General features: G+C 48.3%; 1 protein-coding gene across 4 annotated transcripts in view; it reads left to right on the plus strand.

Annotated features, from left to right (window-relative positions):
* LOC122928896 (guanylate-binding protein 1-like) overlaps positions 1–7,880 on the plus strand; it is a 29,555-nt gene extending 21,675 nt beyond the window's left edge. For all 4 annotated transcript variants that reach the window (XM_044282200.1, XM_044282204.1, XM_044282203.1 and 1 more), the window contains exons 9-11: positions 3,697–3,799; positions 4,519–4,712; positions 7,543–7,880. In XM_044282200.1, the coding sequence (XP_044138135.1) occupies positions 3,697–3,799; positions 4,519–4,712; positions 7,543–7,713 (468 nt within the window). In that variant the 3' untranslated portion in view covers positions 7,714–7,880. The remainder of the gene's footprint in view (positions 1–3,696; positions 3,800–4,518; positions 4,713–7,542) is intronic.
* Positions 7,881–27,637: the final 19,757 nt, after the last annotated feature.

A 27,637-nucleotide genomic window follows, 5' to 3' on the forward strand; every position in this document is an offset into this window, starting at 1 on the left:
CATAAGCCAACCCCCGCAAATGCAACCAAATGGAAACCGCAGCAACCCTCTTGGAGACAGCCAAAAAAGACGCCAGAGTTAAAGGACAACCCCACAAAATAAAAGGTCCCCATCAGTATGTCTTTGGAGTGTGGGAGGAAACCGGAGTAAACCCACGCAAACACGGAGAGAACATACAAACTCAGTGCAGATATTTCCCTTGGTCAGATTCAAACCTAGGACCCCAGAGCTGCAAGGCACCAGTAGTAACCACTGAGCCACTGTGCTTCCCACAACATCTGAATATCATTCGGAGAACCCAACTAACTCACTAACAGCTTGCACCGAGACCACACTGAAGCATAAGCCGACCACGTACTGCTACTCACAGATGGTGTAATCAAATCCCATGAGATCCCAAAGCCACGCTACAGAGCCACTGTTCGCCATTTCTCAGGCCAAGGGCCAGCCATCCACTTCCCCTGACAAAAAGCACCGTAACCACAAGCCCCTAACGCATCTGTATAAAGCTCCAAATCCACACTAGAAATCACCACCTCTATCAAGACCATTTGACCATTATACAAAAAGGGTTCCCAGATATCCAAATCAGCCCCCACATCCACCAACAGCCTTAAATGGAACCGAGACGCCACCTCTGACGTTACCATGGCCAGCTAGCTGCAGAAGACATGCTCCATTGGCAGAATACGAAAGGCAAAGTTAAGCTTTCCTAACACTGCCCTCGCCGAAGCTTAAAGCGAACCTTTCACCAGGATTTCACATAATAAACTATTACCAGTACCTTATAGATATCCTCATTGTGTTTCAATGCATTATTGTGCCGCTTTCCTGGGATGGATATTCATGAAAAAAACGAGTTATAAAGTCCTGTCTCCAGCTCCTGAAGTCACGCTCCTGAAGTCAAGGGGGTAGCCCTTCCCTCACTCCGGGCTGTACCTCCCCTGCCCTAACCCCGCCTCTATGTAGTGTAACTGACACCCGGCTCAGTCGCCGGGACCGCGCTTGTACAGGCGGCGCATGAGCCGTCAGACTCGAGCGCGATCCTGTAACTGAATCGCGCATGACCTCACGCGCGATTCAGTTACAGGATCGCGCTCGAGTCCGACGTTATTATGTGAAATCCTGGTGACAGGTTCGCTTTCTTAGCTCTCCGTGGCAGGCCCTCCCCCCCGTCTTTTCACTTGCTCCATGGTGTGTAACAACGCCGAGCACACCCGGTACCCGGCTGATTCTCCCAATGAAAACCAAGCAAATGGAAACTATACAGATGAATCGGCAACAAACAAAATGCTGTCTCAATATTCGTCTTGGCCAAAAGAGTGCCCTGCCGAAACGCCATGATCACTGAAACGCCACGTCGACATGTAAGAAACCAAACTTCTAGTACTCTTCGTTGTATTGCCAGCAGCACACTTTTTGCCCACCAGCTGACGACTCCGCTGCTGAGAAGCCCCTGGCTGCCCCGCGAAAGGACTGAGGCCCTACCTTCGGCACCACCATTAAATGCATCCAAAGACTAATGTCTTTGTGATCCCAATGGCATCCATATGGCAAAGGAGGGCAGAGCAGTGCTCTGGAAAATTCTCCCCTACCACAAAAGCCTGGAGCCAATTTAAGAAAGTGCACGGAATCAAACAATACCATTGCTTCTTCTCCTCTTCCTTCCTACTGTCTTCTGGCTACACCCTATTCAAATTAAACTTTTACAGTGGAAGCAACGAAAATACCTCCACATTCTTCTAAATCTTTTCCCCAACCTCAGGTTTCAAATGGGCCCTTAAGGGCCCTTCAAAGCACACATACACTTCCCCGATTACCGCATCTGGCAGCCTAACATCCTCCACAGTACTGGCCTTCCCTCCACTACTAGCCACTGATACTGGAACCTTCACCACAGCCACCGGTTTCCCCACGGGCAACCCTGTCTGCCTAACAACCCTTGACGGAAGAGCAGGGGATCAAACTGCTGCAGGAGAAGCCCCAGCACCAGACCACAACGAAATAGGAGGCCAACATCCCTAAAAACAACTCCTGTATCAAACCTTCAGACCCAGAAACCTCCAATGGTGCCCGCAATCCCTGCCCTCAAACCTTCTGCCTGGACCGACCTAGTCTCACCTGGGAATCCTTAGGGAAGACTCCCAGCAGCCACAGACTGCAACAAAGATATGTCCATCGACATCGTGGCAGATGTACCAACAGGGGTGGATTGGCCATAGACCTTGCAGGGAAATTTCCTGGTGGGCCAATGCCCAGAGGCCAACCTCTTCACGGATGCCAGCGGATGTTTTTGGGGATATATTTTGTGCTGGCAGCAGTATTTTGTGATGTTCTGTGGTATTTGGCTCTGTCGGGATGGTATAATGTGCTACAATATGGTATTGCTGGCCCTGCCTTCCATTAATTTGGACCCGACTACAAAACGGGGCAACTTTTAGTATTGTTTTTCAGGGCCACTTTAAGTTCCCAGTCCGCCCCTGTGTACCAGAAGCAGGATAGGTGCAGGCAAAAGTCACATCCACCAACGTGTACGTGGCACCCCACGAGTTCTGACTCCATTTTCCTTCTTAATCGACCAGACCACAGAGATCCGCCCCCTGGTACTGGAGGGGCGGGGCAAGCAGCAGCTACAAGCTCTGCCCCGCCCAAATATGGCCACCAACCATGTGCTCTTTGGCCGCAGTAGGCCGCAGAATCTGCCAAGGTGGAAGTCCCTGCATCCTCCCTCGACTTCCTGGGGCTGGGACAGCAGCAGCCCGCACCCAGCTAGTCCCGGACACACACACACACCAGTAAGGGGGTTGGGCTACAAACACTCCATTCCCATATGGGTACCAGCCCTCCTTAGCAGGCACCGGCTGCATTCATCCAGACACAGGACAGCTGACCAGGTCCCCACCAGTAGAAGGAGAAGCCACTCCTGCTGCTTCCAGATGACCCGTCCACTGTGCAGCATAGGTAGCCTACAGCTCACTCCCCTCTCAGAGACTCACACGGCGAGAATCCCGCCAACTGCCAGGAACCACTCCGCCAACCAGGAGAACCAGAACGGTGGCTCCCCCTCATCTCTCCCATGGTTTCCCATCGCGGTACAGAATTCCTTCCGCTGTGGCTGTGTCCCACTGAGGTACCACTTACCGTAATGAAAGGTCCCGATTGGGGCTTCTTAAACAACGCTGAACCCTGGGGGTCAATTCAAGACTCAGGTGCTCAGGAGGCCTAGACCTCCTGGCCCCAGTCCACACAAGGTGGGCCACTGAAGACTCCTCTGGTCCCCTCAAGGCAGGCTGCACAGTCTGTTATAGCCACTCTCGGCCATGCTGCACCACCGTGGCACTAACCGCTGCAAACAACTCATCCAGGGAGGACACTGTACCAACGTCTGACATTGGTCCCTTGGCAAGTGAGGGGCCACTCCCTTTACACCAGTTAAATATTGCCCCCCAAACCCATAACCTGCTCCACCCCTCTACGACACTAAACCATATCCACCTCAGTTTAAACTAACTTAACCCTTTCTTGCCTACCAACTTTCCCCTAAGCCAAGCTGCATTTTGCTATGTCCGCGCCCCGCTCCATCTCTCTTCTTACTGAAGGCCAGAGAGAAGTTTCCAGGCCGTAGCTTCTGGTGGGTTCTGCAGATCAGTCATTCTGTCTGTAACGTATCTGTATCATTGTCTGATTTCTCCGCAGTCTCTGGAAATATTACAAGAGTTCCTCAAAGAGAAGGAGACCGTGGGATCCACCATCTTGATGGCTGATAAAACTCTAGAAGAAAAGGAAAAGAAGTTGGCTGGTAAGATGTCAGCACGGCTGCGGGGACAGGAGATACAGACTCCGCAATCCTGCGCATGAACCTGTAATGATACAATGTAACAGGGAATCTCTCCGCCAATGAGAAACAATCAACCGCCTGTCTGGTAGAAATGTCCATATTTCAGAAGATGCCATCTAGATAATGACCCTTCTAACCTCTGAAATCAAACCAGGCCAAAGACCTTGTGTCACCCGTGGTCTTGCAGCTTAGGCAGGGTCCTGGCTCTCCTTAAAGAGACCCGCTGTATATGGAGACTTGAAGGCAATGCTCCATGGGAAAATAATATGCAAAGAGGCATCTCCCAGGGAAGGAGAACCATCTCACTAGCGCCATCTTGTGGAAGTGGCTCCCTGTGAGTCAAAGTCTGACTGTTTAACAAGCCTGGATAACATTGCACTGATGGGGCGAACACCCCGAAACAGCTGTCTACAGATGAATATTCAGCTTGACTATTCCCTTGTCCTGATGGGTTATCAAAAAGTCAGACTCTAACTCGAAGGAAAACACTTCCAAAAGGTTCGCTAGTGAGATGTCATTATATACAGAGGTCTAGAGTTATCCTTTATTATATGCAGAGATCTAGAGTTATCCTTTATTATATACAGAGGTCTAGAGTTATCCTTTATTATATACAGAGGTCTAGAGTTATCCTTTATCTAAATATTCTAACATCAGCCCGTCTCCATTTATTTCTCCAGAGCAGCGATCACAGACTGAAGCCGCAGCAAGAGAGAAGGAGATCCTGGAAAAAGCTAACATGGAGCTGAAGAGGAACCAAGAGGAGGAGCAGGAGAATTACAAGCTTCACATGGAAATGCTGGAGAAGAAAATGCTGGATGAAAGAGAGAAGATGAAGGAACAGAATGAGTGGCTGATAGGAGAGAAACTGAAGGTAACAGATCTCATGTCCTCCTCCTGGGACGGCCCGACCTCCACATATTCCATGAGGAGCAGTTCACTCTTCTGCTCTCTGCCGCCCACTACAGGCAGTGTAATCTACACTCTATGATGTTCCTAAATCAGTGGGGGATGGGGGGGTGACAACTGCTCCGAGCACAGAAAAGTAGTTGTCACTGATTATACCTATGATAAACATAGGTAATAGGACAGCATGAGGTAAACCAACCATAATGTGGCCCCTGGAGAGAGTTATGTGTTGGGGCCCTAATTAGGACAGCCAGCCAGGAATTGATATTTACGGGAGTTGTTCCCTTTATGTCCACCACTATATCTGTGTGTTTAGGATGCAGATACAGTTGAAAGTTGTGGGTCGGGCCAATTCTACCTCTTCTACTGCCTGAGGTGAAAACTGAAATGGCGCCCCCACCTGGTGCCAAATTCTCTGTCTAACCCATAATCCCAGCCCTACTGCTGAAGGTCTATTCGTATTGGGCATTAAAGGGAACCTGTCACTGGGATTTTGTGTATAGAGCTGAGGACATGGGTTGCTAGATGGCCACTAGCACATCCGCAATACCCAGTCCCCATAGCTCTGTGTGCTTTTATTGTGTCAAAAACCTGATTTGATACATATGCAAAGTAACCTGAGATGAGTCCTGTCCCTGACTCATCTCACATACAGGACTCATCTCAGGTTAATTTGCATATGTATAAAATCGATTTTTTTACACAATAAAAGCACACAGAGCTATGGGGACTGGGTATTGCGGATGTGCTAGCGGCCATCTAGCAACCCCTGTCCTCAGCTCTATACCCAAAATCCCGGTGACAGGTTCCCTTTAAGTATGCATTACATACCTCTTCCATCCAATGGTGTCTCTTCTGATGTAGACGTTCTCTTCTCTCATCTTCTCCATTCGGACCAGACCACCACGACAAAGTATTCAAGCCACAGCTCATCTCTGTAGTGTTTACCGCACAGACATGTTAGATTCCTCACTTTTATATCATTCTTCTCCTCCTGGTGCACCAACAGTGCTACTTACTTCTGCTACCTCTAATACTGCGCCCGCTGTGTCCTTAGTGCCCCTACTATACTGCAGAAATAACAGTCACATACAGATAGTCCATAAAGTGTTCCTAGAAGTCCCACTGTGAGGAATATGGAGTATGATTTCATTCCTGCCATTTGCTCCAGGAGAAGCAGAGGAAATCAAACTCCACAGGGGGGCCCTGCTTCAAAGCGCAGCCAGACAGCAGAAAACACCTAGCAGGTCACATTTGGTTACATTTCACCTCCATTCAGACAGCACAGATCCTGCAGGAAAACCTCCCTGCAGGGGGTCTAAGCCATTCCCCAGTGGCCATGATTCCCCAGATACATATTTGTGTCCCAGTGGCCACGATGTACATGCCCATGGTCTTAGTTTGGTGGTGGGATGCCAGGGAAGGGAGATGTACATATATCCCCACACGGTACCATGTTTGGACTCTACTTGTAGCCAGAACCCAGGCGGATCTATTGGTCCTAGAACCATTTCCCTGTGACGTTCTGGTCTGGAGCTATGAACCCTAAAGGGTTTTGTTGGTCATTGAGCTGCCAGGATCAGCAGGGAAGCGGGGACCACTCCCAGAGGCTGGTAGGGGAGGGCCGGCTACAGGTTAAAAGGCTTTTGCCAGCAAGCGGGCATGTCTTTTTCTGAAAGGGGGTCACATCGTGCAAACGTGTTTGGAGAGACCTGGAAACAGCTGACATCACTGCCTGTCAGCTTGTTGCCTCTCTGTGCCCGCATGGACAGGGAGTGTCTGTGTAAACTGTACCAAGCTGACCTTACCTGCTCCTCTGGAGGACGTAACGTAACGCTTTGGTAACAAGTGACCATACTGCGTCCCGTGAGCTCGATGTAGGTGACGTCAAGCGGGCACGAGGCATGGTATCCCTCACATATTGGTGGTAGCAGTGGGATTGAGATACTAGTGTGTGTGTGTGTGTGTGTGTGCGTGTGGGACCCATACCTCCAGACACTAAAGACGACCAGCAGTAGCTTTTCCTGCTGGAGTATTAAGATCAGCTCAACACAGTCTGAGTGCAAATACATAAGGTGTGTGTGTGCATCAGGTTGCAGTCTGCATCAGTGACCATCCTTGGCAATGATGGCCAGTTAGACATAAATCAAGGCTAAGGAGATGGCCAAGGCTATGAATGATGGCGGGAGGACGCAGTCCAGATAGGGGGCGAAGAGGAGGTGGAAGGCGACTTTATTCAAGGCGAGGGGGAGCAGAGCCAAAGCTCCCCAAGGAGCCAGTTGCCTGAGGTGATGTCCGCGGTGGGTGCTCTCCTACAGGCTGACCTAGACCGACTGCAGACCGGAGACCAGTCTTCCTACGAGATCCTCAGGGCAGCTGCATGATGTTGTGAGCAAGCTGCAGAAAGATGCGAGCAGGTCGAGCTTATATCAAACAAGAAGCTGGTGGCAGATACCCGGGCTGAGACAGCGCTGTTTCACGGCGGCAGTGAAAAGGCTCTCTCAGCTTGTTGCCTCTCTGTGCCCGTGTGGACAGGAGGTGTATGTGTAAACTGTACCAAGCTGACCTTACATGCTCCTCTGGAGGGCGTAACGTCACGCTTTGGTAACAAGTGACCATACCGCGTCCCGTGAGCTCGACGTAGGTGACGTCAAGCGGGCACGAGGCGTGGTATCCCCCATAGTGCACTCTTTATTTATAATGCTCTCCCCTCTGTAGTGCCCCCAGTGGTGCCCCCTATTATTCCCTATACCTACATCCATCATGCAGTCATCATTTCTGTTCTGTCTCTGCAGGAACAACAAGACATGCTGGCCCAGGGCTTCAAAAAGCAATGTCAATCGCTGGAGGACGAGATCAAGAGACTACAAGAGGAGAACAACGAGCCTACGTCATTAATGGGAGAAATCATCACCACCATATTACCCGGGAAATTAGGGAAATTTGTGAAAAAGGTGCTTCTATAGGAGGAATATACAGTATATGCTGTAGGCCTGGTGCAGGGCCTGAGAGGGCGAGGAATGACCCGAGGATTTGAAGATCTTCAAGTGGCACCTACCTCAGACCCTGCGCTATACAGAGTTCTCCTTTACACATATCTTGTAGCCAGTTATAATAAATGACAAGAAATACACGTTTACTCATCTACTTTGAAGAGCACCTGTCAGCAGGATCAGCGGCATTAACCCCCACATGCTGTCTGGTAGGGTTGATCCTTCTGATTAGAATGCTCCCAGTCTTGTGAAAATCCACTGCGGCGTTCCTGAGAAAAAAAAGTTTTGTGCTTTATAAAACTGAGGGCTTGAGTGCACAGAGGGGCGGGGCCTAGGCCCCCTTTAACCCCTTAGCCTTCTTGGCCCCGCCCCTCTTTTGAACTGAAACCCTAATTAGCATTTTCTTAAAGTTTTTTTTTTTTCTCACTGGAACACCACAGCTGATTTTCACAAGACAGACATAATTTTAGTCATCAGGATCACGCCCACCAGACAGTATGCTGGGTTCAATAAGGTTGATCCTGCTGACAAGTATTCTTTATTATAAAAAAATATAATCTACTATCAGTGTTTTAAACCATAAGTATAATCTTCCCTTAGTGTCTTGCTATTAATGCCTTAGTGTGTTTTACACCCACCCTCAACTTTTTGTGTGTATGCACCATCCGTATTCACCCTGCTTTATTTATGCTGTATTACTATATACTTTATATGTTGTGTTAACGCTGCAGCGCTCACTGCTGACACCAGGTGTCACTTTTACATAAGCTATATATGACAGAGTCTGTGGCTGAAGCCACGTGGTGTGACAGAAGAGCCTGCTGTTGTCTTCACTCTATGCAGTCTCGCAGGTAGTACACACTCCTAGTGCTTTCTGCAGGTGGTCATCCTTCTGTATATCCAGCGGAAGGAACTTTTTGGTGGTCTCTAGAAGCACTGCTCCACTTCTTCCTCTTTTGCTTTTCCAAACTCCCTGGGTTCAACAAAATCTCAGGTCTTTGGTTCTGACCAAATTTGCCCTGGGGGATCAAGGACAAAGACACCTTGTGCTGCACGTTTTGCTAACATACAAAAAAGCGTAAAATGGACCATCCCTCTTCCCCGACCGGCTACATTATAAACTCATCATTTATGTGCCGACAAGGTGTCCTTGATCCCTAGTAGGATTCAAGCAGAGGAGGATGAAGGGGTGCAGCGAGACCGCGGGACAATTCACATTGTTCCATTGGAGGGATACGTAAGATGGATGACCACCTGTAGAAGGCACCAGGAGTGTCGACTACCTGCGGTTCTGCACACAGTGAAGAGTCTAGCTGACGGGCTGAACTGGATGGACGGATGTCTTTTTTATGTTACATGTAAATGGAGCGGTGAGAACTTTATCACCCTGTAACGTCGTTTACAAAGAGCTCCGGGACATGGACTGTAGGCACCAGCTCTCCTGTGGTAGATTCCCACACTGCCTCTATGCCTACATTGTGACCATTGGCTGCTACCAGGGGAATGCAGGAGGCGTCCACTGATTAGTCCATGATTTGGACAGATTAATTTAGCAAAAAAAACTGTGGCATGCGTGTACGAGAAATTGAAGGGTTAACTGCCTGAAAAGGATGCGCTAAAACTAAACTTCATTAATGATACAGATAAAATAAGTAGCTGACCACGATATAACTCTACTACAGAAAAAACAGAAACGCTCCTCTAATCCCTGTCCCAAAGAAACGTTGCCGCTGAATTATCACCAGCCGATGGTTGGTAGGATCACTATTGGGCAGGTGCTGCTCTCCTCCAAACCACCATAAAGAAGGATCGGGCAGGTTATCAAAACCTGGACCCCTATATGTGCCAGTACTAGGAGTGTAGGTGCACCAGTATTGTGTCAGTAAGCCTGGAACATCGTTCACTAGTGCAGGCTTACTACATAGGATAGTGCACCATCCATGTGCCAGAACTGGGAGTGTAGGTGCCCCACTGTGTTACTGGGGAGCCTGGAACGCCCCTCAATAGGTCAGTAATAGGCATAGATAGATATAGTAAATGTGGTCCCTGATATAGTAACCTAACAAATGCCCAGTTCACTACTATACTAATTCTTATTCATTGCTCGATGCGTTCCTACATCGGGACCAGGCCTGTGTTTCCTCAGGAGCAGTCAGAACATAAATCACCTTTAAGGATCACAAAATAACAAAGTAGCAGAAGGCTGCGCGCCTCTGATGGCGTGCGTGCAGCTAAAGCCTCCGGCACTGCGATGGCTGTAGCATGGCCGCCTTGTGCCGCTCATTAAAGAGGGCCTCTCACCACCCCTGTGACGCCTGTTTTAATATCTTCATGCATTCACCATGTAATAACCATTCTGGAGCATCTATTCTTATGGCTCTATGTTCTGCCGTTCCTTTATTACTTCTACTAGAAGTTATGAATGAATTGCTAGCAGTCTGCAGTGAGGGTACAGAGTGGAGGTAACCAGTTGGGGGAGTGTCCTTGCACAGTCTGAAAATGGCAGCACTGATTGGATAGAGTCAGACTGTGCAGGGACACACCCCCAACTGGTTACCGCCCCTCTGCACCCTCACTGCAGACTGCTAGCATTCATAACTTCTAGTGGAAGTAATAAAGGAACGGCAGAACATAGAGCCATAAGAATAGATGCTCCAGGTTGTCCATGTTTTGATAACCTACCCGATCCTTCTTTATGGTGGTTTGGAGAAGAGCAGTACCTGCCCAAAAGTGATCCTACCAACCATCGGCTGGTGATAATTCGGCAGCAACATTTCTTTGGGACAGAGATTAGAGGAGCATTTATGTTTTTTTTCTGAAAAATGCCCCTCATGCCCCATGCCCGGCCTGTAGTAGAGTTATATCGTGGTTAGCCACTTATTTTATCTGTATCATTAATGAAGTTTAATTTTAGTGTATCCTTTTCAGGCAGTTGCCCCCCACCCACCCCCTCTCATGGACAGGCCTGGGAGAGGGAGCACTGCCAGAATGAATGAGTGCACTCAATAATGAGACACTGTCCCAGTTACAGGCAGGTGCACAAACCATGTCCTCCCCACAATCCTCGACCACCATGCAGAGACTATCTCTCCTGTGTCCACCACTGCCACTTGTTGATACAATTTGCAACCACCAAGTATCTGTGCCTCCTAGTAGAGTAACTATCACACGTCTGTACCTAAACTGCAAAGATGATAAATCTGTACCTCAGCTTTAACTGTCACAGGTGTGACTGAACTGCAAAGATTATAGATCTGTACTTGAACTGTAACCATCAAACATCTGTACCTCAGCTGTAACCATCACACGCCTGTACCTCAGCTGTAACCATCACACGCCTGTACCTCAGCTGTAACCATCACACGTCTGTACCTCAGCTGTAACCATCACAGGCCTGTACCTCAGCTGTAACCATCACAGGCCTGTACCTCAGCTGTAACCATCACACGCCTGTACCTCAGCTGTAACCATCACACGTCTGTACCTCAGCTGTAACCATCACACGTCTGTACCTCAGCTGTAACCATCACACATCTGTACCTCAGCTGTAACCATCACACGCCTGTACCTCAGCTGTAACCATCACACCTCTGTACCTCAGCTGTAACCATCACAGGTCTGTACCTCAGCTGTAACCATCACACGTGTGTACCTCAGCTGTAACCATCACACATCTGTACCTCAGCTGTAACCATCACACGTCTGTACCTCAGCTGTAACTAATAAAGTTCCTCATCATTGAATAGAACTCTGTTTAGCTTCTGTGTCGTGCTCAGCCATTTCCCTGTTAGGGTACAGGGGACAGGTTACATGATGATTGCTCTGCCTCGCTTATCTTCTCCCATTTCTTGAATTCTTGGAGCTGGAATTAGGAGTAAAACAAAAACATGAATTACCATCCCAGGCTCCGGTACTTGGGACTGATGAGGACCGAACCCTATTAGAGGCGAGGCAGCTCTATCAACAGGCTCCACCCGCCCTCCTGCTTTATACGAGTGACACCATCACTGTTAGGTGCGGTCCTCCCTTTCAGACCAGAAATGGGGACTCTGAAGTGACGGATGCACGGACGCTCTCCTTCACTTTGGGGGCCCCGTTCTGGAAACAGTTGCAGGTTCCTCCTCGGGGATCCACTCCAATCTGATATCAGTGGCATATAGTAGAGAAATGCCATCAATGCCCCAGAGGTAAATACCCCTTTAATTCTATTAGACCATGAAGTGGTGTCACCTGCTGGTGGTGGAGCCTGGTGTTGAGCAGCCGCCTCTACTTTTCAAGGTGCTGTTTTATGAGAGGCTTAGTAACTAACATTTTCTTATACTATCAGAATTTTGGGCATTATTTTTCTAGGTATGCAACGTGCCGCCCCCAGGGCCGATCGTGCCCCAGGTTTTAGGGAATGCCGAGTGGTGATGCAGCCCTATTAGTTCTGTGTGTGTCATGGTGCTCCTACCTGGATACCGTCGCTCCCCATGGTTAGGCTCCGGAGCAATAAAGGGAAGAGTGATAGTTGGTGGAGTAAGAGTCCAGACTTGGTAAAAGTTCAACAGCTTTACTCGAATAAACTTGCATCCAGACAATATTTGATCTTTCTCTGGCTCCAGCAGGTTTTGCGGTACACTGGCAGGTCAGCATCGGACACTTTGCTTTTCCATTCTCTGTTGTGCTAATCTCTGGCTTCGGTCTGGTAGCTAGACTTTCTGGCAGTTCTGGTACCTTTGAGTGGGGTGCCTTTGGCTGTTGACCCCCTCGTAATACTCAGTCCATGAACTTTAAGCAGTCAGGGTGATTTATGAGCTGCTTCCCTTGGAAGACTCCTGCTGCAGGAGGAGCTCCCCTATGGACTGACTATAGCTTTCATGCAACCTCTCACTTGGTATGAAGTAGGGGTAGCCCACTTCTGCGCAAAAAGGGGGAGAATGTAATGGTAAGTTCTATTCTATCTAAAGATCTCTCTGCCAGATAGACTGCCACCTGCTGGTGAACCAGGCACAGTGCATGAAAACAATACATAAATTACATAGTAATATTATTAAGGTGCAGTATCAAAGGACCTGGAATCAAGTACACAGATGATATTATTTGTTAGCCATTAGAAACAATAGCAGGGTGTAGGAATGGTAGTTCCCGCTCTTGGATTTTACAGACACTGTTCTCATTAGGTCCTGGTGGAGCAGGAGGGCGCTGTTTTAATTTCTATCTGTGGAGATTACATGGAGTTATATACATGACCTTACAGGCAGAGCAGGCCTTCAAGGTGTGTGGCCAGTGTGCACAGGATGCGTTCTGCTTGTCTACACAAGGAGGGACTACAACTCCTATAATCCCTCACATGGTGGCTTTTAAATATTTTATTTCCTTCTCCCCACTTCTCTGCACCGCACTCCATCTTCCCGGAGCTCAAGAGTCCAGAACAGTACGTGGTGATTAGTGGAGCTGTGCTTGAGGCTTCTGCTGAGGCCGGGTACAGCAGAAGGTGCCGGACACCCTACAGACAGGGAATCAATAGACAAGCTGTTTTGTAGTGATGAGCGGCAAGGGCAATATTCAAATTTGCGATATTTTGCGAATATTTGGGCAAATATTCATCATAAATTTGAGAATTTGCGATTATTTTCTTGATTTAGAAAATCGGCAATGTAGTATGCGCGTATTGCGTGTGAAATACTCGCGTGGGTCACTTTTGCTACATTTTTCAAGCTGCTAGAAGTTTCCAAAAACTGGAAAAAAATGGTTGGCACGGCAGAACATTGCAATAGCTTTATATGCAGATAGAGTTCTTCAATATATTCACGATTGCGCTAATCGGCAATTAATGATGTGCATATTTTGGCGCAATACGTAAAACTTCACATTTTAGCAGGTCTGGGTAGATATCACTGATTGGTGCACTAAGTATTGTTGTGACATCACAGCGCTATGTCTGTAGCAGGTTCTGCTGTCCATACATACATATCAGCTGCACTATATCACTATCTAACCTACACTGACTATCTCTCACACAAACTATCTGCAATATATATATATTTATATATATACACACAGTACAGACCAAAAGTTTGGACACACCTTCTCATTCAAAGAGTTTTCTTTACTTTCATGACTATGACAATTGTAGATTCACACTGAAGGCATCAAAACTATGAATTATCACATGTGGAATTATATACATAACAAAAAAGTGTGAAACAACTGAAAATATGTCATATTCTAGGTTCTTCACAGTAGCCACCTTTTGCTTTGATTACTGCTTTGCACACTCTTGGCATTCTCTTGATGAGCTTCAGGAGGTAGTCACCTGAAATGGTCTTCACTTCACAGGTGTGCCCTGTCAGGTGTAATAAGTGGGATTTCTTGCCTTATAAATGGGGTTGGGACCATCAGTTGCGTTGTGGAGAAGTCAGGTGGATGCACAGCTGATAGTCCTACTGAATAGACTGTTAGAATTTGTATTATGGCAAGAAAAAAGCAGCTAAGTAAAAAAAAACGAGTGGTCCTCATTACTTTAAGAAATGAAGGTCAGTCAGGTCCGAAAAATTGGGAAAACTTTGAAAGTGTCCCCAAGTGCAGTCACAAAAACCATCAAGCGCTGCAAAGAAACTGGCTCACATGCGGACCGCCCCAGGAAAGGAAGGCCAAGAGTCACCTCTGCTGTGGAGGATAAGTTCATCCGAGTCACCAGCCTCAGAAATCGCAGGTTAACAGCAGCTCAGATTAGAGACCAGGTCAATGCCACCCAGAGTTCTAGCAGCAGACACATCTCTACAGCGTGGGCCATTTATATGGATACAACTTAATAAAATGGGAATGGTTGGTAATATTAACTTTCTGTTTGTGGAACATTAGTATATGTGAGGGGGGAAACTTTTCAAGATGGGTGGTGACCATGGTGGCCATTTTGAAGTCGGCCATTTTGAATCCAACTTTTGTTTCTTCAATAGGAAGAGGGTCATGTGACACATCAACCTTATTGGGAATTTCACAAGAAAAACAATGGTGTGCTTGGTTTTACGTAACTTTATTCTTTCATGATTTATTTACATGTTTCTGACCACTTATAAAATGTGTTCAATGTGCTGCCCATTGTGTTGGATTGTCAATGCAACCCTCTTCTCCCACTCTTCACACACTGATAGCAACACCGCAGGAGAAATGCTAGCACAGGCTTCCAGTATACATAGTTTCAGGTGCTGCACATCTCGTATCTTCACAGCATATGCTCATAAATGGGCTCCCTCCAAATATGTTCTATTGGATTTAGTTCTGGAGACTGGCTAGGAACTGCTAGGCCACACCAGAACCTTGATATGCTTCTTATGGACCCATCTTCAATGCTCTGACTGAGAGAAGGTGGTTGTTGCTCAAAATCTCACAATAAATGTCCCCATACATCCTCTCCTTAATACAGTGCAGTCGTCCTGTCCCCTTCGCAGAAAATTCCCCCCAAAGCTTGATGTTACCCCCCCCATGCTTCACAGTCGGGATGGTGTTCTTGGGATGCAACTCATCTTCTTTTTCCTCCAAACACAACAAGTGAAGTTTAGACCAAAAAGTTCTACTTTGGTCTCATCTAACCACATGACTTTCTCCCATGCCTCCTCTGGATCATCCAGATGGTCATTGGCAAACTTCAGGCGAGCCTGGACATGTGATGACTTGAGCAGGGAAACCTTCCGTGCAATGCATGATTTGAAACCATGACGGCGTAGTGTTCTACCGACAGTGACCTTTGAAACTGTGGTCCCAGCTCTCTGCATGTCATTGAACAGCTCCTCCCTTGTAGTTCTGGGCTGATTCCTCACCATTCTTATCATCAGTGATACCCCACGAGGTGAGATCTTGCATTGAGCCCCAGTCAGAGGGAGACTGACAGTCGTCTTTAGCCTCTTCCATTTTCTAACAATTGCTCCAACAGTTGATCTATTTTCACTAAGCTGCTTGACAATTGCCCCATTGCCCTTTCCAGCCTTGTGGAGGTACACAATTTTGTCTCTGGTGTCTTTTGACAGCTCTTTGGTATTGCCCATGGTAGGAGTTGGCGTCTGACTGTGGGGTGGACAGTGGTCTTTAAATAGCTCAGACAGGTCCTACTAAGTTAGATTAATGAGTGGAGTAGAAGTGGACTTATTAAAGGCACAGTAAAAGGTCTTTGAGAGCCAGAATTCTTGCTGTCTCTCAGTTGTTCAAATACTTATGTTCAGCAGTGCAAGACAAATAAAGTTTGCCAATGACCATCTGGATGATCCAGAGGAAACATGGGAGAAAGTCATGTGGTCAGATGAGACCAAAGTAGAACTTTTTGGTCTAAACTTCACTCGTCGTGTTTGGAGGAAAAAGAAGGATTTGCATCCCAAGAACACCATCCCTACTGTGAAGCATGGGGGTGGTAACATCATGCTTTGGGGGGGGTTCTGCGAAGGGGACAGGACGACTGCACTGTATTAAGGAGAGGATAAATGGAGCCATTTATTGTGAGAGTTCGAGCCACAACCTCCTTCCCTCAGTCAGAGCATTGAAGATGCGTCGTGGCTGGGTCTTCCAACATGACAACGACCCAAAGCACACAGCCAGGATAACCAAGGAGTGGCTTCATAAGAAGCATATAAAGGTTCTGATGTGGCCTAGCCAGTCTCCAGACCTAAATCCTGCGACAGCCCCGAAACCTGACAGATCTAGAGGAGATCTGTGTGGAGGAGTGGGCCACAATCCCTGTTGCAGTGTGTGCAAACCTGGTCAAGAACTACAGGAGACGTTTGACCTCTGGTATTGCAAACAAAGGCTTCTGTACCAAATATTAACACAGGTTTTCTCAGGTGTTCAAACACTTATGTTCAGCAGTGCAAGACAAAGACATTATCTAAAAATCATACAATGTGATTTCCAGAATTTTGTTTATTTTTATGCTGTCTCTTAGAGGGGGAATGCACCTACAATGTGAATTTCAGACCCCTCCATGGTTTCTAAGTGGGAGAACTTCTGTTCCTCACTGTATTTCAGGGAAAGCTTTGACTGATGCCCGTAAAAGACACAAAGGAGGCCATACACATTAGACTAATGGTGGCAAAACCTGCCAATATCGGTGGGCGGGCTAATGGGTATGAGATGTTTTACAGACAATATTTCAACAGATATTGGGGAAAGAAGGATCACACCTGCTGAATTTCAACAAGCAATCCTCCTCAAGGGAGATGAGAAGCCAGAAGTTCCTGTTAGTCCCTTATTTCCCTCTCCCCAGTGAGAAGGCATGCACTTTCGATTGGCCAGACTAAGTTTGCATGTGAATGGGAGGGGGACTGAAGGAAATGAGCGTTTAGCTGATGACTATTGAAGACGTAGGGCCACCTTAAGGGGGTTGTCAAGTAATTTCAAGTTATGTTTTATTCAGTATAGAGAATAACTATTAGATCGGTGAGAGTCCTACAGCTGGGACCTTCACCGATCATGAGAACGGGGGGGCCAAAATGTATGGAGAATCAGGTCGAGCATGCACACTGTCGCTACATTCATCTCAATGGGACCTGCCAGAAATAACCAAGTGGTGTAACCACCGACAATCGCATAGAGATGAATGGAGCTGCGGTGTGCATGCTTGACCCTGCAGGTAAGGGGTCCTTGTTCTCATGATCGGTGGGGTCCCAGCAGTAGGAAACCCAATGATCAAATAGGTATCCCCGATCCTGTGGAGAGGGGATGACTTGAAATACTGGAGTATCCCCTAACGTGAAGGAAGCTAGGAGAGAAATGTATTAAAGAGTACAACAAAAAAAGTTTTTCTCTTTTTGTCTAGAAGCAGCACCCACTGCTCCATGGACTGTGTCTCATCTTGGGGTTCAGCTCTATTCACTTAAATGGGGATAAGCTGCAATACCAGACACAAACTAAGGATAAGAGGGGCGCTGTTCTTACAAAAAAGCAAGCTCATTTTCTACACTCTGACAACCCCACCGATGAGTAATCCACACTACAGAGAACCCTTCATATCTGTCCAATTGGTGTAACCCACCTTCTCCACATCGCCAAGTCCCTCTGTATCCAGTAAAATAAGGGTTTGTCCAGGATTTTGAGGGTGAGGAACGCACCACATCCAGATCCCTTTGGTCTTTGACTGGATGCTGGATCCCAGAGCAAAACCTGGAAAGATTCCCAAATAAACTCAAATAAGACACAGAAATCTGAAGCCTTAAAATTGACCAGGTCTAGGACAGTGAAGGGGTTAATGTGAGTATGACTGGTGGTATAGTTGTGGCCCCTCAAGGCCAATCGGTTCTAACATGACGTGGGAACTCTTCACTTTACTCAGAGGAGTGGTGGCGAGGCTCTGCCCTGCTGCTATGGGTGACGGGAGGATGTCCATGGAGGAGGACAAGTGCCTGGGGTGGGAACCAGACCCACATAAACATGGAGGTATCAATAAGACCTTCTTGCTGCGTCACTGCTGCTGCCCAAAACATTGACCCAGTGGGCTGCAAAAGACATGTACTGTCCTTGCCCGTAACAGCTTCTCCTGGTGTTGATGGTGGGGTGCACCTTGCAGCACACCGAGGCCCACATTCCTTCCCACTTTAGAGTACAGGCAAATAACGGCAGCTAGGTATCTTCTATCGAGACTAAGCGCCATCAGCTTCCAAATCCACTTATAGCAACAGCTTGAGCAGGTGGAGTTCAGCTTGTGAGTGCAACAATGTTAAGAGTGCATTATATTGTATGTTGTGTCAGCATTAACTTTTTTCTAGAATAATATTCATCTGTCTTCTCTGGCCTTGAGATAGTCTGCAGAGCATCTGCAGACTATCTAGTCATGATTCTGTGAAGCGCGCCAGGTCTGGGTGTGCAGCTAAAGAGTGAATAAACAGAAAACCTAGATAAGAATAAGCGGAGTTTACGGGCTCATCCCTCTTCTGTACCAATCAATGTGAATGTCAAATGTTATGTTTCTGGTTTATGAAGGTCGGCTTGTATCCGCCACCTTATCTGTAAGTATTATATAATATGACACACGGGTTCATTAAAGTGGAATGATCTTGTTGGACACATACTGTTTGTGTCTCAAATTATTCTCTGATCTGAGCTCAGTAACTTTCTACTAATTTGGATTTCACATGATAATCAGTGTAACCTGATTAAGGTTCGATAACAAGCTTGCACATGTTCTGGGCACCAGTCTATAGAAAGGATGCACTGCAGCTGGAAAAAGTACAGAGGAGAGCGACTAAACTGATAAGGGGCATGGAGGGACTTAGTTATGAAGAAAGATTAAAATAATTTAATTTATTTAGTCTTGAGAAGAGACGTCTAAGGGGGGACATGATTAACCTGTACAAGTATATAAATGGGCCATACAAAAAATATGGTGAAAAGCTGTTCCATGTAAAATGTGCTCAAAAGACAAGGGGGCACTGCCTCCGACTGGAGAAGAAGAAGCTCAGTCTCTAGAAGTGTCAAAACTTCCTTACTGTAAGAGCTGTGAATCTGTGGAATAGACTTCCTCAGGACGTGGTCACAGCAGTAATAGTGGACAGTTTCAAAAAGGGTTTAGACAAATTCTTAAAAGTAAAAACATTATTGCTTATTAAAACCTGTAGAGTCTCACTTATGCAGCGTCCCACTCAGGACACGTGGGAACTGCAAAATTACTGTGAAACGGCATTATCATATTGCATTTCATTTTGTAAGACAACTAGAGTTGAGCGAACCCGAACTGTTAAGTTCGGGTTCGTACCGAACTTTAGGGTTTTCGGCACCCGGACCCGAACCCGAACATTTACGTAAAAATTCGGGTTCGGTGTTCGGCAATTTTTATGGTGCTTTTTGAAAGGCTGCACAGCAGCCAATCAACAAGCGTCATACTACTTGCCCCAAAAGGCCATCACAGCCATGCCTACTATTGGTACTATTTGTACTCAGGGATCTACAGCAAATGTGTTTTGTGGGTGCAGTGCACAATTTTTTTAAGCCTGCCCTGAGCCAACTACTGCTGAAAACAGACTTTTTTTTCTTCAGTTAGTCAATATCAATACATAATCGGCAGCCATTTTATGCAACAATAGTGCACCAGCACAGGCTATCTGCATGACTGCAAGTCCAGAAATACAGCTTTTTGCTTACAGGGGTTAATAAAATACATCTGTTAAATATAGTGCACATCTGGGATTACACGTGCATAAGTGACTGTCACATTTAAGCCAGAAATACGGCTTTTTGGTTACTGGGGTGAAAAAACCCTCTGATATACTGCACATCTGGGATTAGACAAGCATAAGTGACTGTCACATTTTGGCCAGAAATACAGCTTTTTGGTTACTGGGGTGAAAAAACCCTCTGATATACTGCACATCTGGGATAAGACGTGCATAAGTTAGTGTCACATTTAGGCCACAAATACTGCTGTCATATAGAGTTAAAAAAATAATAATTGAGTGCAATACCCTACATCAGGGTTTATATTGGCGGTTAATTATTTTTAACAGACTTAACCACTTTTTACTTTGCTTGGTGAACGCTAACTATGAGGCAAACATCTAATAAGGGACGCGGTCATGGTCGTGGTGGTGGTTTTGGTGGAGCCTCTGGTGCAGGGAGAGGACATGGCCGTTCTGCCACAGCTATACGTCCTACTGAACCTACTACCTCTGGTCCCAGTAGCCGCCAGAATCTACAGCGATATTTGGTCGGGCCCAATGCCATTCTAAGGATGGTAAGGCCTGAGCAGGTACAGGCGCTAGTCAATTGGGTGGCCGACCGTGGATCCAGCACGTTCACATTATCTCCCACCTAGTCTTCTGCAGAAAGCGCACAGGTGGCGCCTAAAACCCATGCCCATCAGTCTGTTACATCACCCCCGTGCATATCGGGGAACCTGTCTGAGCCTCAAGTTATGCAGCAGTCTCTTATGCTGTTTGAAGACTCCGCTGGCAGGGTTTCCCAAGGGCATCCACCTAGCCCTTCCCCAGGGGTTCAAGACATAGAATGCACTGACGCACAACCACTTATGTTTCCTGATGATGAGGACATGGGAATACCACCTCACCATGTCTCTGATGATGACGAAACACAGGTGCCAACTGCTGCGTCTTTCTGCAGTGTGCAGACTGAACAGGAGGTCAGGGAGGAAGACTGGGTGGAAGACGATGTAGGGGACGATGAGGTCCTAGACCCCACATGGAATGAAGGTCGTGCCACTGACTTTCACAGTTCGGAGGAAGAGGCAGTGGTGAGACCGAGCCAACAGCGTAGCAAAAGAGGGAGCAGTGGGCAAAAGCAGAACACCCGCCGCCAAGAGACTCCGCCTGCTACTGACCGCCGCCATCTGGGACCGAGCACCCCAAAGGCAGCTTCAAGGAGTTCCCTGGCAGGGCACTTCTTCAAACAATGTGCTGACGACAAGACCCGTGTGGTTTGCACGCTGTGCCATCAGAGCCTGAAGCGAGGCATTAACGTTCTGAACCTTAGCACAACCTGCATGACCAGGCACCTGCATGCAAAGCATGGACTGCAGTGGAGTAAACACCTTAAAACCAAGGAAGTCACTCAGGCTCCCCCTGCTACCTCTTCTGCTGCTGCCGCCTCGGCCTCTTCTGCTGCTGCCGCCTCGGCCTCTTCTGCTGCTGCCGCCTCACCCTCTTCTGCTGCTGCCGCCTCGGCCTCTTCTGCTGCTGCCGCCTCGGCCTCTTCCTCCGCCTCTGGAGGAACGTTGGCACCTGCCGCCCAGCAAACAGGGGATGTACCACCAACACCACCACCTCCGTCACCAAGCATCTCAACCGTGTCACACGGCAGCGTTCAGCTCTCCATCTCACAAACATTTGAGAGAAAGCGTAAATTCCCACCTAGCCACCCTCGATCCCTGGCCCTGAATGCCAGCATTTCTAAACTACTGGCCTATGAAATGCTGTCATTCAGGCTGGTGGACACAGACAGCTTCAAACAGCTCATGTCGCTTGCTGTCCCACAGTATGTTGTTCCCAGCCGCCACTACTTCTCCAAGAGAGCCGTGCCTTCCCTGCACAACCAAGTATCCGATAAAATCAAGTGTGCACTGCGCAACGCCATCTGTGGCAAGGTCCACCTAACCACAGATACGTGGACCAGTAAGCACGGCCAGGGACGCTATATCTCCCTAACTGCACACTGGGTAAATGTAGTGGCAGCTGGGCCCCAGGCGGAGAGCTGTTTGGCGCTCGTACTTCCGCCGCCAAGGATCGCAAGGCAACATTCTTTGCCTCCTGTTGCCACCTCCTCCTACTCATCTTCCTCCTCCTCTTCTTCCACCTGCTCATCCAGTCAGCCACACACCTTCACCACCAACTTCAGCACAGCCCGGGGTAAACGTCAGCAGGCCATTCTGAAACTCATATGTTTGGGGGACAGGCCCCACACCGCACAGGAGTTGTGGCGGGGTATAGAACAACAGACCGACGAGTGGTTGCTGCCGGGGAGCCTCAAGCCCGGCCTGGTGGTGTGCGATAATGGGCGAAATCTCGTTGCAGCTCTGGGACTAGCCGGTTTGACGCACATCCCTTGCTTGGTGCATGTGCTGAATTTGGTAGTGCAGAAGTTCATTCACAACTACCCCGACATGTCAGAGCTGCTGCATAAAGTGTGGGCCGTCTGTTCGCGCTTCCGGCGTTCACATCCTGCCGCTGCTCGCCTGTCTGCGCTACAGCGTAACTTCGGCCTTCCCGCTCACCGCCTCATATGCGACGTGCCCACCAGGTGGAACTCCACCTTGCACATGCTGGACAGACTGTGCGAGCAGCAGCAGGCCATAGTGGAGTTTCAGCTGCAGCACGCACGGGTCAGTCGCACTGCGGAACAGCACCACTTCACCACCAATGACTGGGCCTCCATGCGAGACCTGTGTGCCCTGTTGCGCTGTTTTGAGTACTCCACCAACATGGCCAGTGGCGATGATGCCGTTATCAGCGTTACAATACCACTTCTATGTTTCCTTGAGAAAACACTTAGGGCGATGATGGAAGAGGAGGTGGCCCAGGAGGAGGAGGAGGAGGAGGAAGAGGGGTCATTTTTAGCACTTTCAGGCCAGTCTCTTCGAAGTGACTCAGAGGGAGGTTTTTTGCAACAGCAGAGGCCAGGTACAAATGTGGCCAGCCAGGGCCCACTACTGGAGGACGAGGAGGACGAGGATGAGGAGGAGGTGGAGGAGGATGAGGATGAAGCATGGTCACAGCGGTTTGGCATCCAACGCAGCTCGGGCCCATCACTGGTGCGTGGCTGGGGGGAAACGCAGGACGATGACGATACGCCTCCCACAGAGGACAGCGTGTCCTTACCTCTGGGCAGCCTGGCACACATGAGCGACTACATGCTGCAGTGCCTGCGCAACGACAGCAGAGTTGCCCACATTTTAACATGTGCGGACTACTGGGTTGCCACCCTGCTGGATCCACGGTACAAAGACAATGTGCCCATCTTACTTCCTGCACTGGAGCGTGATAGGAAGATGCACGAGTACAAGCGCACGTTGGTAGACGCGCTACTGAGAGCATTCCCAAATGTCACAGGGGAACAAGTGGAAGCCCAAGGCCAAGGCAGAGGAGGAGCAAGAGGTCGCCAAGGCAGCTGTGTCACGGCCAGCTCCTCTGAGGGTAGGGTTAGCATGGCAGAGATGTGGAAAAGTTTTGTCAACACGTCACAGCTAACTGCACCACCACCTGATACGGAACGTGTTAGCAGGAGGCAACATTTCACTAACATGGTGGAACAGTACGTGTGCACACCCCTCCACGTACTGACTGATGGTTCGGCCCCATTCAACTTCTGGGTCTCTAAATTGTCCACGTGGCCAGAGCTAGCCTTTTATGCCTTGGAGGTGCTGGCCTGCCCGGCGGCCAGCGTTTTGTCTGAACGTGTATTCAGCACGGCAGGGGGCGTCATTACAGACAAACGCAGCCGCCTGTCTACAGCCAATGTGGACAAGCTGATGTTCATAAAAATGAACCAGGCATGGATCCCACAGGACCTGTCCATCCCTTGTGCAGATTAGACATTAACTACCTCCCCTTAACCATATATTATTGTACTCCAGGGCACTTCCTCATTCAATCCTATTTTTATTTTCATTTTACCATTATATTGCGAGGCAACCCAAAGTTGAATGAACCTCTCCTCTGTCTGGGTGTTGGGGCCTAAATATATGCCAATGGACTGTTCCAATGTTGGGTGACGTGAAGCCTGATTCTCTGCTATGACATGCAGACTGATTCTCTGCTGACATGAAGCCAGATTCTCTGTTACGGGACCTCTCTCCTCTGTCTGGGTGCCGGGGCCTAAATATCTGACAATGGACTGTTCCAGTGGTGGGTGACGTGAAGCCTGATTCTCTGCTATGACATGCAGACTGATTCTCTGCTGACATGAAGCCAGATTCTCTGTTACGGGACCTCTCTCCTCTGCCTGGGTGCCTGGGCCTAAATATATGACAATGGACTGTTACAGTGGTGGCCGACGTGAAGCCTGATTCTCTGCTATGACATGCAGACTGATTCTCTGCTGACATGAAGCCAGATTCTCTGTTACGGGACCTCTCTCCTCTGCCTGGGTGCCTGGGCCTAAATATATGACAATGGACTGTTACAGTGGTGGGTGACGTGAAGCCTGATTCTCTGCTATGACATGCAGACTGATTCTCTACTGACATGAAGCCAGATTCTCTGTTACGGGACCTCTCTCCTCTGCCTGGGAGCCTGGGCCTAAATATATGACAATGGACTGTTACAATGGTGGCTGACGTGAAGCCTGATTCTCTGCTATGACATGTAGACTGATTCTCTGCTGACATGAAGCCAGAGTCTCTGTTACGGGACCTCTCTCCTCTGCCTGGGTGCCGGGGCCTAAATATATGACAATGGACTGTTCCAATGATGGGTGACGTGAAGCCTGATTCTCTGCTATGACATGCAGACTGATTCTCTGCTGACATTAAGCCAGATTCTCTGTTATGGGACCTCTCTCCTCTGCCTGGGTGCCTGGGCCTAAATATATGACAATGGACTGTTACAGTGGTGGCCGACGTGAAGCCTGATTCTCTGCTATGACATGCAGACTGATTCTCTGCTGACATGAAGCCAGTTTCTCTGTTACGGGACCTCTCTCCTCTGCCTGGGTGCCTGGGCCTAAATATATGACAATGGACTGTTACAGTGGTGGCTGACGTGAAGTCTGATTCTCTGCTATGACATGCAGACTGATTCTCTGCTGACATGAAGCCAGATTCTCTGTTACGGGACCTCTCTCCTCTGCCTGGGTGCCTGGGCCTAAATATATGACAATGGACTGTTACAGTGGTGGCCGACGTGAAGCCTGATTCTCTGCTATGACATGCAGACTGATTCTCTTCTGACATGAAGCCAGTTTCTCTGTTACGGGACCTCTCCTCTGCCTGGGTGCCTGGGCCTAAATATATGACAATGGACTGTTACAGTGGTGGCTGACGTGAAGCCTGATTCTCTGCTATGACATGCAGACTGATTCTCTGCTGACATGAAGCCAGATTCTCTGTTACGGGACCTCTCTCCTCTGCCTGGGTGCCTGGGCCTAAATATCTAACAATGGACTATTACAGTGGTGGGTGACGTGAAGCCTGATTCTCTGCTATGACATGCAGACTGATTCTCTGCTGACATGAAGCCAGATTCTCTGTTACGGGACCTCTCTCCTCTGCCTGGGTGCCTGGGCCTAAATATATGACAATGGACTGTTACAGTGGTGGGTGACGTGAAGCCTGATTCTCTGCTATGACATGCAGACTGATTCTCTGCTGACATGAAGCCAGATTCTTTGCTACAGGACCTCTCTCCTCTGCCTGGGTGCCTGGGCCTAAATATATGACAATGGACTGTTACAGTGGTGGGTGACGTGAAGCCTGATTCTCTGCTATGACATGCAGACTGATTCTCTGCTGACATGAAGCCAGATTCTTTGTTACGGGACCTCTCTCCTCTGCCTGGGTGCCTGGGCCTAAACATATGACAATGGACTGTTACAGTGGTGGCTGACGTGAAGCCTGATTCTCTGCTATGACATGCAGACTGATTCTCTGCTGACATGAAGCCAGATTCTCTGTTACGGGACCTCTCTCCTCTGCCTGGGAGCCTGGGCCTAATTATATGACAATGGACTGTTCCAGTGGTGGCTGACGTGAAGCCTGATTCTCTGCTATGACATGCAGACTGATTCTCTGCTGACATGAAGCCAGATTCTCTGTTACGGGACCTCTCTTCTCTGCCTGGGTGCCTGGGCCTAAATATATGACAATGGACGGTTACAGTGGTGGCTGACGTGAAGCCTGATTCTCTGCTATGACATGCAGACTGATTCTCTGCTGACATGAAGCCAGATTCTCTGTTACGGGACCTCTCTCCTCTGCCTGGGTGCCTGGGCCTAAATATCTAACAATGGACTGCTCCAGTGTTGGGTGACGTAAAGCATGATTCTCTGCTATGACATGAAGACTGATTCTCTGCTGACATGAGGCCAGATTCTCTGTTATGGGACCTCTCTCCTCTGCCTGGGTGCCTGGGCCTAAATATCTAACAATGGACTATTACAGTGGTGGCTGACGTGAAGCCTGATTCTCTGCTATGACATGCAGACTGATTCTCTGCTGACATGAAGCCAGATTCTCTGTTACGGGACCTCTCTCCTCTGCCTGGGTGCCTGGGCCTAAATATATGACAATGGACTGTTACAGTGGTGGGCGACGTGAAGCCTGATTCTCTGCTATGACATGCAGACTGATTCTCTGCTGACATGAAGCCAGATTCTTTGCTACAGGACCTCTCTCCTCTGCCTGGGTGCCTGGGCCTAAATATATGACAATGGACTGTTACAGTGGTGGGTGACGTGAAGCCTGATTCTCTGCTATGACATGCAGACTGATTCTCTGCTGACATGAAGCCAGATTCTTTGTTACGGGACCTCTCTCCTCTGCCTGGGTGCCTGGGCCTAAACATATGACAATGGACTGTTACAGTGGTGGCTGACGTGAAGCCTGATTCTCTGCTATGACATGCAGACTGATTCTCTGCTGACATGAAGCCAGATTCTCTGTTACGGGACCTCTCTCCTCTGCCTGGGAGCCTGGGCCTAATTATATGACAATGGACTGTTCCAGTGGTGGCTGACGTGAAGCCTGATTCTCTGCTATGACATGCAGACTGATTCTCTGCTGACATGAAGCCAGATTCTCTGTTACGGGACCTCTCTCCTCTGCCTGGGAGCCTGGGCCTAATTATATGACAATGGACTGTTCCAGTGGTGGCTGACGTGAAGCCTGATTCTCTGCTATGACATGAAGACTGATTCTCTGCTGACATGAAGCCAGATTCTCTGTTACAGGACCTCTCTCCTCTGTCTGGGTGCCTGGGACTAAATATCTGACAATGGACTGTTACAGTGGTGGGTGACGTGAAGCCAGATTCTCTGCTATGGGACCTCTCTCCAATTTTAATTCATTTCCCTATCCACATTTGTTTGCAGGGGATTTACCTACATGTTGCTGCCTTTTGAAGCCCTCTAGCTCTTTCCTGGGCTGTTTTACAGCTTTTTTAGTGCCGAAAAGTTCGGGTCCCCATTGACTTCAATGGGGTTCGGGTTCATCTACAATTAAATGGGAAGTTCGGGTCGGGTTCGGATCCCGAACCCGAACATTTCTGGGAAGTTCGGCCGAACTTCTCGAACCCGAACATCCAGGTGTTCGCTCAACTCTATTTACGACCAAATATGGGGTGTTTCTGTAAACTGCAGAATCAGGGTAATAAATATTAAGTTTTGTTTAGCTGTTAACCCTTGCTTTGTTAATGGAAAAAATGTTTAAAATGGAAAATTTCATCTGAGGGATTAAGTCATCGGGTATTTTCATAGAGCAGATTCTTACGGA

Source organism: Bufo gargarizans, chromosome 2, assembly GCF_014858855.1.
Source record: "Bufo gargarizans isolate SCDJY-AF-19 chromosome 2, ASM1485885v1, whole genome shotgun sequence".
Lineage (NCBI taxonomy): Eukaryota > Metazoa > Chordata > Amphibia > Anura > Bufonidae > Bufo > Bufo gargarizans.